The sequence below is a fragment of the Balaenoptera musculus genome, chromosome 3, assembly GCF_009873245.2.
Source record: "Balaenoptera musculus isolate JJ_BM4_2016_0621 chromosome 3, mBalMus1.pri.v3, whole genome shotgun sequence".
In the NCBI taxonomy this organism is placed as follows: domain Eukaryota; kingdom Metazoa; phylum Chordata; class Mammalia; order Artiodactyla; family Balaenopteridae; genus Balaenoptera; species Balaenoptera musculus.
This window is the reverse complement of record NC_045787.1, coordinates 7,547,210-7,560,557: the sequence shown is the minus strand read 5'-3', so window position 1 is coordinate 7,560,557 and position 13,348 is coordinate 7,547,210. Positions and strand designations below refer to the sequence as shown.

Below are 13,348 nucleotides of genomic sequence, written 5' to 3'. Positions count from 1 at the left end.
AGTGTTTGCTAGGCCTACAGAGACAATGGGACCCAGAGGGGGCTCTGATCTCTAGGCCCTGCTGAGTTTCTCCCACCACGCTTAGCCCATATTCTTTGCTGATATCTCTGGAGATAGCTCTGTTCCAGGAACAGGCTCTCCATCTAAATTTTTTAGGCATTTAGGGGGAAGGTCAAAGTTTCTTCCTGAGTCTATTGGGCCTTCGTTGTTTTCAGCTCGAAATAATCCACATGCCAGAGAGACATTTTGGGGTGGAAAGTTTTGCTCCCCTGCCCCATGTATTTTCTCGATGCTCGACTCTGTGAATTTTTTGCTTTTTCTAGCTCAGAATATGAGCACAAAGCAATAAGGCCAGCACAGTGTCTTGTAGCCCATGTAAAAGACAGTAGAACAATATCACATAGTTTACAGATTAAAATGACCTAATTCTGTCTCCGTGGAATCCATATCTTTCTTATAAACCCGCCATTCCAAGGAAAACTAGCAAATCTACGTGATGCATTTGATTGCTGTGTTTTCCATCTGGGAACCTGATTTATCTGACAGATTGAATAGTGTGCGCTTGGTCAGACAGCTCCCAAGGGACTCCACAGGTGATGAGATTTTCTGTATATGCTGTTAGAATTGAAGTTAGCAACGACTTCTAATCCATTTTTTTCAAGCTTCTGATCATTCATTTATTTTTTTTAACTTTTTATTTTATATTGGAGTGTAGTTGGCTAACAGTGTTGTGATAGTTTCAGGTGTACAACAAAGTGATTCAGTTAAACACATGCACGTATCTATTCTTTTTCAAATTCTTTTCCCATTTAGGTTGTTATACAACACTGAGCAGAGTTCCCTGTGCTATCCAGTAGGTCCTTGTTAGTTATCCATCTTAAATATAGCAGTGTGTACATGTCAGTCACAAACTCCCTAACTATCCCTTTCCCCCACCATTTCCCCCCGGTAACCATAAGTTGGTTCTCTAAGTCTGTGAGTCTGCTTCTGTTTCGTAGATAAGTTCATTTGTTCTCATTGTTCATTTATGATGGGAGTGGAGAGACTCCCCAAATATAACAAGCTCAAACCTAAAATGGGAGGAATACCAAGGAAGGGGACTTTGGCGGAAATGGAGAAGGGAGCACATTGGCCCACTCAGGGGTTCAGATTCCCAGTCGCCCTTCAGCTGGGGTGGCTGGTGCCAGTAACGGCATGTCTTCTTCTGCAGTGTGGCACCGTGGACCAGGGCCTGTATGTGAACCTGACGGAAAGGAACCTGCAGGACGCTCAGAAGTTCATCCTGATGCATGAGGTGGTGCAACCAGTGACTGCAGTGCCCTCCTTCATGGAGGACAACAGCCGCTTTTCCCACGTGGCCGTCGACCTGGTGCAGGGCAGGGACACGCTCATCCACATCATTTATTTGGCCACAGGTAGGAGCTCGCCCTCCTCTGAGGAGCTTTGTGTCATCTCCTGATTTTGTGTTTTAAATTCTAAACATGAGATCTCAATGTCAAGCTTTGGGCCTGTCTTCTTTCCTCCAAGCAGCAAAGCCCAGGATGCTTCCTTATCTTCGTCATCCTCCGAAAATAATCTCATCATCTTTTTTCAGTGTTAGTTATAATTTTTATTGGAAAAGCAATGCCTGATTTCTTTCTTTCAGTTTCATTGAAGTATAGTTGATTTACAATGTTGTGTTAATTTCTGCTGTGCAGCAAAGTGATTCAGTTATATATGTGTGTGTGTATTCTTCTTTGTGTTCTTCTCCATTATGGTTTATCACAGGATATTGAATATAGCTCCTGGTGCTATACAGTAAGACCTTGTCGTTTATCCATAATATGTATACTAGTTTGCATCTGCTAATCCCAAACTCCTAATCCTTCCCTCCTTCACCCCCCCGCTCCCCCTTGGCAACCACAAGTCTGTTCTCTATGTCTGTGAGTTGGTTGCTGTTTCATAGATATGTTCATTTGTGTTGTGTTTTAGATTGCACATATAAGTGATATATGGTATTTGTCTTTCTCTTTCTGACTTACTCTGCTTAGTATGATAATCTCTAGGTCCATCCATGTTGCTGCAAATGGCATTATTGCACTCTTTTTTATGGTTGGGTAATATTCCATTGTATATATATATAATCATATCTTTATCCATTCATCTGTTGATGGACAGGATGTTTCCATGTCTTGGCTATTGTAAATACTGATTTCTTAACTAGTATTTCTCAACTACTCATAAATTACATCTTTTCTTGGCAAGACCATTTTAATTCAGATAATTTAAGACAGTGAAATTTGTTAGAGGACATTGTCCGGTGAAATATTATCCTGAGATTGTCATATGATTTCCAATTGGTTTACAAACAGTGCTCACAGCAATATATTCCTGTTGTAGGATTGTAGGTAGAAGCATTCTGAAGAATATGTTTGGGGGCATAAATAAGAAAATATTTTACAGAAAACACAGGCAACAATGCTTATCAAATTATCAGTGACAACTAGACCTCTTCAGTTTCCACAGTAACTCACCTGTTGAAGGCAGGTTCCATCTCTGTTCATTACGTGAACAGCGCCGGGTGCCCGAGGCCGGCCTCATGGCTGGGTCTTAGTTTTACAAACTTGCCCAGCTCTTTCTTGCTTCAGGTCCTCCCGTATAAAAAATCTCACTTTATGAAGTCCACCCCATCCCTACATCCTCTGTCCAGTGTTTTGTATAGTTGGCACTTTTTCATAGAACACAGGTTCCACTGTTGTTGTGAATAATATCTTATATCCATCAGTTGGTTAATTTTATTTACAAAGTTGCTAAGATTTACTGAGCTTTTACTATTTCACGGTTCATCTGAGCATTGATGAGTGAGATGGTGAGCAGACCGGCAGCGTCTTGCTCTATATTCCTATGGGGACAGCACATAACGAACCAACCACTAAGGAAATCATGAGAAGTGATGCCAAGCTTATGCAGTGGGTGTGACTAAAGTGATGTGGTAGGAGAGCTAGGAAGGCTCCTGTGCTTGGCCAATGAGTTTAAGCTCAGAGCTGACCAAGGAGGAAGAGCTGGCTTTGCACAAGGAGGGACACAGCCAAAGAGCCAGATGCAGCAGTGGTCAGCTGTGGCTGGTGCTGCTGTGTGGTCAGCTCAGCTAAGGACAGAGATGTGACCATTGCAACACCAAAGGAGGCCACTGGTGCCTCTAAAGGTCAGTCTGAGGGAGGAGTGGGGGACGGGGAGGGAGCATGGAGGAGATTAGGGGGAAACAGCTACCATGAGCAAGGCTTCCGGAAGCTATTCAGTGAAGGCCTGTAGAAGATTGATGTGGTAGCCTGAGGGGATGGGACCTCAAGTCTGTTTTAAGAGCAGATAAGGAATTACCATCACAGTGTCTATCTTGCTCACCAGAGTCTAAGAAGGAACCATGACCCTTTTTCTGCTATTTTCATCTTAATTCCCCCATAGGATGTGGTAGCTTGAGGAATGAATGAAATGGACCTTTCCAAAATTTTCCTATTTTATTTTTTCCCATAAATGTTCTGGTTGATGCCACAGAGAATAGAGTCCTCTTGGAAATCTAGGAGGCTGTTGAGTTCCTCATCAGGACTTAGAGGAGAGATGGTGAAGGGAGATGGTCTGGTCCTGAGCAGGCCTGGGTAGGTCAGCACAGAGCAGCCTATGGCCTCAACTTGAGAAACCTGACCTAGTCCACAACCAAGGCCATGGGAAGGTCATGTTTGTTTCCATTGTGCTTATTGGTTTGTAGATGGCCATCTTCTTGCTGTGTTCTCACTTGGTGCAGAGAGAGATCATCTCTCTCCTGTCTCTTCTTATAAGGGCACTAATCCCATCATGGGGCTCCACCCTCATGACCTAATTACCTCCTAAAGGCCCCACCTCCAAATATCATTGCTTTGAAGATTAGGGCTTCAGTGTGAATTTTGGGATGACACTCACATTCAGTCCATAGCAATGAGCAACTTGTTCTATCAACTTAAAACATGGCCGCTGGGATAAAATATTTGAGGATTTTTATCACAAACAACATGTTTGAACAGAATCTAAATCAAATTCCAACAGAACAACATAGATAAATTACCAATCTGAGATTAAATTATAGTCAACATCTGTGGCTTTTTAGACAGTACAGCCTTCTAGAAACTTGCTTGCTCAAGTCTGTTTTGAATGATCTCATGATTGGGCTGCTGCTCTTCCCCTCCCCCGCCGGTTCCCATCCCCTCCCACGCTAAAGCTAGGGGATTAGCTCAGCCTGAAGTAGCTATGGTTACCCCAGGCTGTCTGATCCTGGCTCCAGGTTTGCAGTTCTCATTCTGATAATGATAGACCACAAGCCACTCAGCAAATATGTCCTACAGAGATTCACTTTTTTGTTCTGCAGACCTGATTTGTTGCTTTTGTTTTAATCTACTGCCTGTTTGTAAAATCAGTCATGGCATAGAAAGATGTTACTAACAGCAATCACAGGATGGGATTATGGGGAACGATGCCATACATAGAACTCTTCTGCAGTTTCCATGACTCAGTAGTCAGGTTGTTTATTAAACTCAAGGGGAAGGGGTTTTGCAGTGAGTGAAGGCCCCTTCCAGCAGGGAAATAACCATGGATACATGGGGTCCCAAAGAGAGCCCTGCTCCCAACCACATGAAGGGACTCAGGGCAGACATGCAGAGTTCTCCTAGCATCTGGATACATAGATGGTATTGAAGTTTGTTTAGACTAGCTTGATGATTCTAACTTTAGGACCTCTTAAAGTACAAATTTCATGTCTCAACCAAGTTCTGGATCTTTTCGTTTATCTCTTATAGCACTGATGAATACATTTTGAAGGTGAGCTCTTCTTTTACAAGTTTTAATTCAGAATAAAATTTATCTTTAAAGGATATCATTTTTAATGATCCAGCAGATAGCTTTCTTCTTTATTTCCAAGGCATTGAAATGTAAAAATGGAATATTAGAAAGAATATCCAAAAACGCCAGTCTGTTTTAACTAAACCTGCTAAGAGCTGAACAACTCCTAACAAGTAGGGATGACAAAGATTACAGAATTTGACCTTTAAAATTCAGAAGGCTGATGTTTATGTGGCCTTTTATTTATACCTTGCCCAAGTAGTTTACATCAAGTCAAACCTTGGATACATTTGAGAATAAACTGAGTCCACATGCTGTACCTTATTCAGGAATTAACAAGTACTCAGCCGACAGGGCATGAGGGTAACATTCACAAGCAGTGAATGTGAAGATGGAATACTTCCTCACTTGCTAATAAAATCAGTTTGATACCTTGGGTTTGGGAATCAGGTTTTGTAATAACTTATTTTCTCTCACCTAGAGTTTACTTGAATAAGCACGAATTGGAGAACACCTATCCATGGCCATTTGAAAGCTGGTTAATTTTATTTGTCAGTATTATCTAAAAATTGAAGTGAAAAAACCTCTGTTCATTGTGCAGTTCACTTTGCTTCTTGCAGCTTGAATGGCATTTCCCTGCTGGCCACCAGGGAAGGCTGTTTGACTCAGGGACCACCCCCCAGAGTCAAACAGCCTTTCCCGGACCCCTTCTGGGTCTGTTTTCATGCTACTCCCATCTCTCTCCTGTTGGAAATCCGGCCGCGGTTAGGCACATTATCTGGGCCATGACTGTGCTGATACTTTGTAAGTTATTCCTTTGAAGGTCTTCTCAGAGCAGGACGCAAAATGGCAATGGTAACTCCTTTAGGATATTTAGGACTGGAGATCTATAAGTGACTGTGTCTTATATCCAAACAGCTGCTCAGTTCCTCTCTACAAAGATAAAATTAGCATCATGTTGACCATCGGCGTATTCTGGGAATCTTGATTTGCGGAACCCTGTCTCTTCTGGCACTTCTCCCTCTGCGATATTCCTTTGCCAGCTCCATGTGTTCTCTCTGCCCCTCACCTATGGCTGTTGCTCTGCCCTTAGCTATGGTTGTTCTAATTCTATGGTATCTCCCTGGAAATACCATTGAGTTTCAGAGTTTCTACTGTCCTCTCTAGGGTGAAATATGTTACTTTATTTTCACTTGATCTCAATTCCAATATGTCTACCAATCTGCTCCTTCTCCCATATGCTTTGTTGTTTTTGTTCAGGTATCACGTTCTATAGTTTTGAACCCTCTGCCACCTCTGCTAACCATTTTTTTTTTTTTCCCATAACTGTTTATTCCCTTAACTCAAACCCTTCTTATTTCTGGAGTGCTATTTTAGACCAGTGTCTGTTCAACGAGGGCATGGCTAAGACTCACCTCGAGGGCATGAGAAATGCGGGTTCCTGAGCCCAACCCCATGAGATTCTGATTCAGCACAGAGAGTGGGGTGTTTCTAACAGGATCCCAGATCAACTCAATGCTGGGCATTTCTGCTCCATATTTAAGTACTGCTGTTCTAGAGGAAATTACAGTTTTGTTTTGTTTCTATCTTTTTTTTTTTTTTTAACTTAGAATCACTTCTCTATAATAAATGTACCTTGCCTCTCTCTGTGCTTGGGCCCTGACATTATTGTGATTGATTTCTAATTGTTTGTGATGCAGATATAAAATCTGTTATCCAACATAAGCGGAGCAGACATGTTTACATTTCATCTCTGTAGTAGCTGGTATGATTTGCTAACTAGTTAGCAAAACAGATGTGACTTGATTTGAAAGAAAATATTTTAGGATGCAGCAAGCTGATACAGAATGATTAAAATATATCAGGCTAAAAAAAAAAGTCAGAAATCATATGTAATAGAACTTGGTGGTCTAGGCAGGGACAGGCAAAAATACCAGGAATGATTTCTCTGAAATAAAGGAAGAATTGAGGCTGTACATTTCAAAGCACACCATATTTGAGCAATATTGACTCAGAATAAAAGAACACTGAATGTAGTCAGGTTAAGTCTTTAAATTGCAAAAGTAAAGAAAGAATTATTCAGGTACTCAGGAGAAAAAAATACCTACAAATGGAAAAAAAAAGTTAAGTGGCTCCAGAACACTCTCTGACTGCATAAATCTGTGAAATGTGGTCTAAAATATTCTGAAAAAAAAAAAAAGAAAATATGAATCAAGAGTATTATATTCAACCAGAAATAAAGAAAACAGGCAGACATGCCACAAAATGAAAATCTCAAGCAATAGAATAAATACCAGGAGTGTCTTTTACAAGCACAAAACAAGGCTAATTACTGGCTAGATTCAGCCAAACAAATGATGGAGAAGCTTTGAGAAAGAAAGGAAAACAAAATAAAACAAAATAATGGAACACTCAAGACCAGATTTCAAGTAAAGCAATATATGTAAAAATTGGAGGACAATTGAATGTGACTCAAGAGTTTCATTCTAGGCTAATCTTTCCTTCAAAAATAAAGGTACATGGAGAATTTAGGGGTATAGCATCTATCAAAACAGAAAACCTTGATTTCTAGTTAAAGAAGAATATCAGAACGGAAATATCAGGAAAGAAGTCATGGAAAAAGGGTGGGTGGTAAGCTGAGGATTCATTTTAATTTCAGATGAAAGAAAAATTAAAGTGTCGTATAGAACATGAAGGGCTCTGAGAGCTGGTGAAGCGTCGTGTGTACAGAACACTCAGAGAAGGTCCATGAACTGGACATGTCTTAAGCCCCTCCTCAGATTTCCTTGGCCTTCCTTTCTCCTGGACCCTCAACCATTTGCTCCATCTCAGCTGCCACCTGGGCTGATAAATGCCTGGGCAGGACCATGAGGTTCTTCCCACTGGTGCTGACCAGCTGGTGGCCAGGCCCTCGTGCCAGTTCTGGACATGGATGAGACATCACACCACTGGCCTGGGATATGGCTTCTCAAGCAGATGCTAAAGGATCTGGGTGATACACCGCGGAAGTGCAGGGGGATTAACTCCCATGAGGCTAATCTCAACCAACAAGAGGCAGGATATGGGAAGGAACGACCTAATAAATTCCTTTCTCTTTTTTCCTTCCAATGGGCTATTCAGGAACTCAATGGGTTCTTCACGTAGCCAAGCAGATATCTCTTTGTGGCTCAGCATACAGGAGTGGCCCATGGTGACCCTTCACGCGGCATTACTCCCCTCTTCCCGCTCCATCTCTTCCCTCACTCACACAGCCCTGGGGTTGTACCCCTAATGATGCATCAGCTCCTAATCCTTGCTTCATACTCTGCTTTCTAGGCAGTCACACTAAGGAAGAGTTCACCCAACCATGTAGAGTTGTCCGGTTACAAACAAAGGCAGGGATAAATGATATATGCTCTATAGACCATATTAAGGCTTTAATCCAAATATAATAATAATAATAATAATGAGTGAGGGACAGACCTCAGTATCGCCTTGAACTAAAGTACATAAGACTTAAGGACCCTAGGGAAATCTTTTTAGGCACCAAAAATTAAGTAATACATTTACTGTTGCCGTTACTATTATCTCCCTTAATATTTATAAGCAATTTGTAACTACCTAAGTGTCACAAGCAAGCATTAATTTGTGAAAATCTGGAACTTCCCTAGTGGTCCAGTGGTTAAGACTCTGTGCTTCCAATGCAAGAGGCGCGGGTTCAGTCCCTGGTCGGGGAAGTAAGTTCCCACATGCCATGCAGTGCAGCCAGAAAAAGTATAAAAAAAAATTTGTGAAAATCCTATAGGGGAAAGATTTTTTACAATCACTCCAAATTTTGTCCTTTTCACTGGAAATTGGAAACCCAAACCTAATCTGGATTTGCTCTATATGTGCCCATTTATGTAAGGCGTTCCCTAGGCTGAAAGGGAGCGTTATGTCGTTCTAGTGCTTATTTGATAAAACTTAATGAATTTTGAGTTTAATGATAAAGTAATTGTAGTGAATAACAGCAATGTAGGAAAATTCCAATTACCTGGTGTTATGGTTACACTGTGTTCCCACGGAGGGTATGTTGCAGTCCTAACCCACCAATAGCGCAGAATGTGACCTTATTCGGCAATAGGGTCTTTGCAGATGTAGTTAGATAAGATTAAGTCACACTGGAGTAAGGTGGACCCTTAATCCAATATGACTGGTGTTCTCATAAGAAGAGGAGAAAGACACGCACAGGAGAGTGACATGTGACAACACAGGCAGAGATTGGATGTGGCTGAAAGCCAGGGACCCCTACTGATGGGCATTCACCACCAGAAGCTGGGAAGATACAAAGAAGGATTTTACTCAGCGTCTCCAGGGAGCATGGCCCTGCCAACACCTTGATTTCAGACTTTTAGCCTCCAGAACAGTGAGATGATAAATTTCTATTGCTTTAAGTCATTTAGAACGTGGTATTCTATTACAGCTGCCCCAGGACACCAATCCACCTGGGTATACTTTTTCACTTTGCACCTGATCTTGCAGCCAATTTAAAACGTTAGCCTGGCTTTCTCCTCCTCCCCTGACACTTCTCGATGTCCTAAACTTAACAAACAAAATTAGTATTTTATATTAGGATCTGATAAACTCTATGAGTGTATTAAGCAGCATTATCTATTCATAAATTCTCCAGGATCTTAAGTCAATATTAGAAAACATGGGATAGATTTTACACTTCACCTAATATTATAATAAATTGAGGATATGACTTTGTATTTATGCATATTTATAAATACAGTAACAATCCATTCATTATCCATAAAAAAACACACACAAAAAAAACAAAATCAGTATTTTAGTATTACTTTATGTCAGGCCCAATTAAAATGAAAACTCTGTTGAATACAATTTAATATATACCAAACCACTTAAAATGGTATAACAACAATTAATTGTTTTGTTTTACTAAATATAGGAACCTTAATTTTTGCTTTTTAATGTGTTTTGGTTTTAAACATGTTTTCTGAATAATTTTAGTACTTTACGCCTAGTTCCCCAACCACAAAATAATCTGAAGTTGTACGCTAATTAGTAAATGTCCCAATTTACTCTAAATTGATGCAATCCACTTCTGCCTTTAGAGAGGAGACAATTTTGCTGTTTTCTTCTCCATCTGCTTTCTCTCTCCTGCCTTTCTTTGTTTTAGACCCGTGTAAATCTTTCATTCTCTCTTTCATGTTTCACATGATCAGGATTGACTGACAGTTGCCCCAGGTAGTAAAGCGTTGCAGTCTGTGGACGAAAGAAATACAAACTCTCTCTCTTCACCTCATCTTTTCATATAAATCCTGCCCAATGTGCATTTTTGATATAACCCCTTTAGATGTCATGGCAGGTCCTGCGTCATGTTCCCAGGCCTGCTGTCCTCCTGTTTCTACAAAATTCTAGTTAGTATATCATTGTTTCTGTGTGAAATGATGTCATAACTCCAAACAGGTTTTGGCAACATCCACCCAATATCCCAGGTTTTCTTGTTTTGTGAATTATAGATCTCCACTTCTGCAGAGAAATATTCAGACCACTTACTGTGAGGAATTTCCCAGGGGGTCCAGTTTTTAGGACTCCAAGCTTCCACTGCAAGGGGTCTGGGTTCGATCCCTGGTCGGGCAGGGAACTAAGATCCCACAAGCCATGCCGTGGTAAGGCGAGTCTAATGTAGATCACCATTTATTGGAATACATAACTTAGGATATGTTTTTGTGGATACTTTTATCCTGGAAATTCAGTTATGAGAAGACTCACTTGTCTGCCAATTTGATGATGAACCTGCAAGTGTTATTATAAAAGAACTTTTCTAGTTGGTCTTAAAAACCAACATTTCCATAGGTAATAAATCTCCCAATTAAATTGCTGCTTCATCCTCATTCATTTCATCGTCTGGGACAAAACACATTAAATACATTGTACAATTATTACCAACACTTGTTAACTACTTACCTCTTCATACAAAACTTGTTAAAAGGGATTTTATCTAAATATATATATGTAATCTTAGCAGTTTAACACAACTTACGTGTATTATCTGGCAGCTTCTGGGGGTCAGAAGCCTGGGCGTAGCTGGGTCATCTGCTCAGGGTCTCACCAGGCCGCAGTCGAGATGTTAGGCAGGGCTGCAGTCTCATCTGAAGGCTGGACTGGTGAAGAATCCACAGGCAAGCTCATTCAGGCTGTTGGCAGAGTTCATGTCCTCGTGTCTGTGTGACTGAGGGCCCCAGGATTTTGCTGGCTCTTGGTAGAGGCCACTCTCATGTCCTACAGGCTGCCTGAAGCTCCTTCCCAGCCAGTCTTCTCTGTCCAGGCTGCAAAGAGCCTTTCTTCTCAGGGAAGGTCCTGCCCCTCTTTGAAGAGCTTTCACCTGATCAAGTCAGGCCCACAAAGGGCAATCCCACTGTAACTCAAAATCAACTCATTTGGGATCTTAATGACACCTGCAGAATCCCTTCCCTGTTGCCATATAATGTCACCTAATCACAGGAGTGACATACCATCATCACAGGTTGGGCCACTCAGGAAGAAGGGGTACATATATATATATATACACACATGTAATTGTGGAGCCACTCTAGAAATTTGCTACTACAGGAAGTCTCTTGAAACACCCACCCCATACCTGCTACGCACTCCCACCAAACAAACAAATAAAAGAGCTCCTAAATATAAGTTTCAATTGTGAAAGTTTTAAATTAAATATAAAATGTTTCTCCTTGGGGCAAACATCTACACTGAATTACTAGGGCTGTTCATATGTAAAGGGAAAAAAACATCTCTTGCTCTAGTTTGAGCTGCCTAGTTGCATCGATTATTTGTTCTGCGCCTGGTCATCTAGACCCGGCTGAAGTGCTCATGGCAGAATGAAGTCATTTTTCATTGGCTCTGGCGCTCCATGAGCTAATGTCTGCACTGGAAAAAAAAAATCAATAACGTAGAAGTGGAAGGCAGGGGGGAAATGCCATATATTCTATGGCATTTAACAGATAATTCCCTCACAAGCCAAAAACAAATAAACAAATGAAATATCTTACAACATTAAAAATGTAAGGGCCATCACCATGTCTGCCTTCTCTCTCTCTTCCTTCCTTTCTTCGTACTGTGACCTTGAGGCATGGGCCTTTCCTGACTATAGAGATAAACACACACCCTGCCAGGAGAATCCTTCTGACATCACCCTACAGGCGGGGAGGCGACCGCCTATCTCCCCCAGGGGTTGCTGCCTCTCTGACACCCAGTTATTCCAGGACTACTGGGGAACTCTCAGGATTCCCACAAGAAGAGCCTGTCCGACGCTTGAGGTTGACATGGACCTCTGTGAACACACAGGACCAGGCTGCAGTTTTGTGATTCCTTTGGGGATGCAAGGAACAGACTCTTAGGACTCTCCCACCCCTCCACACTGCTGGTGAGCATTCAAGTAATCTGTGAAATTGCTGTCAACTGGCCCACCGCTGTCATTCTCTAAGCTGTTAAATCAGAAAGCGACATTCTTCTTAGTACCATAAAATCTGGAATAATTTGATTCTGTTTATGATGTGTTAACAAATGGAATCTTTGCGCTAGGAAAACTCGGGTTCCACTCGGCCAGAGTGCTGGCCCCTCTCGCTTTTTGAAAGGAACATGGCCTTCAGAGTAAATCATTCTAAAATGATTTCGTCTAACACGCAGGAGGACATGGTAATGGAAGCTTTGCAAAGGTGTCGGTTTGCTTGGGCCGAAGTGGACCCACATCTGATCACGGCAGCAAATTACTTCTAGGATTGTTTACGCCTTGGCTTTGGCCGTCTACCTTTTTCGTTCCTTGTCTAAGCACTTTCTGCCTTCCTTACTGGCTTGTATATACAACCCTTGCCTAACAATGATGGCCAAGCATTACTAAGCAGATTTAGGCCGTGGCCTCCAGGTAATTAAATTCCAAAGCAGACAGCAGTGCACACAGAAGGACCAGGAACGAATAAGTGCAGTCTCCACCGAAAGATGAAATATCATTAGCAATGACATTATATACAGGCTTTCTTCCAGAAGTCGTTACACAGGAGAGTGACTGGAAGAAAACAACACCCCATCATTTCTTTGCAGAGGAGATGTGGGTAGAGAAATCCCTTAGTGCAAAAGGAAGAGATTTGACAGACCTAGGAGTAAGAGAGCACTAAGGTACAGGGGGCGAGGTATACCTGTTAATATTATACTTCCCACCTGGAGCCCATTAAAGGAAGTGGTGAATTAACCCAGGTGGAAGGAATTCATCCTTCCGCCAGGATGCCTGCAGCAAACTGGGATTGGTGCAAACAGCTTGATGGTGGTGTGATTATTGACAGTGCAGGTCTGCAAACAAACCTGTGTGGGTGTGGGAAGCCGTATTTGTCATTTGCAGAGATGTCAACATCAGAATTTCTTTTCATTTATTTCTTGCAAAAAAATTGGATAATCCCACGGTGCTATGAAAAAGCTGTCCAACTATTTGTTTATAATATTTTCATCCCCCTTTCGTCTTTGA

General features: G+C 41.6%; 1 protein-coding gene across 4 annotated transcripts in view; it reads left to right on the top strand.

Moving 5' to 3' along the window:
• SEMA5A (semaphorin 5A) overlaps positions 1 to 13,348 on the top strand; it is a 528,372-nt gene that overhangs the window by 363,427 nt on the left and 151,597 nt on the right. For all 4 annotated transcript variants that reach the window (XM_036846398.1, XM_036846396.1, XM_036846394.1 and 1 more), the window contains one exon: positions 1,211 to 1,415. In XM_036846398.1, the coding sequence (XP_036702293.1) occupies positions 1,211 to 1,415 (205 nt within the window). The remainder of the gene's footprint in view (positions 1 to 1,210; positions 1,416 to 13,348) is intronic.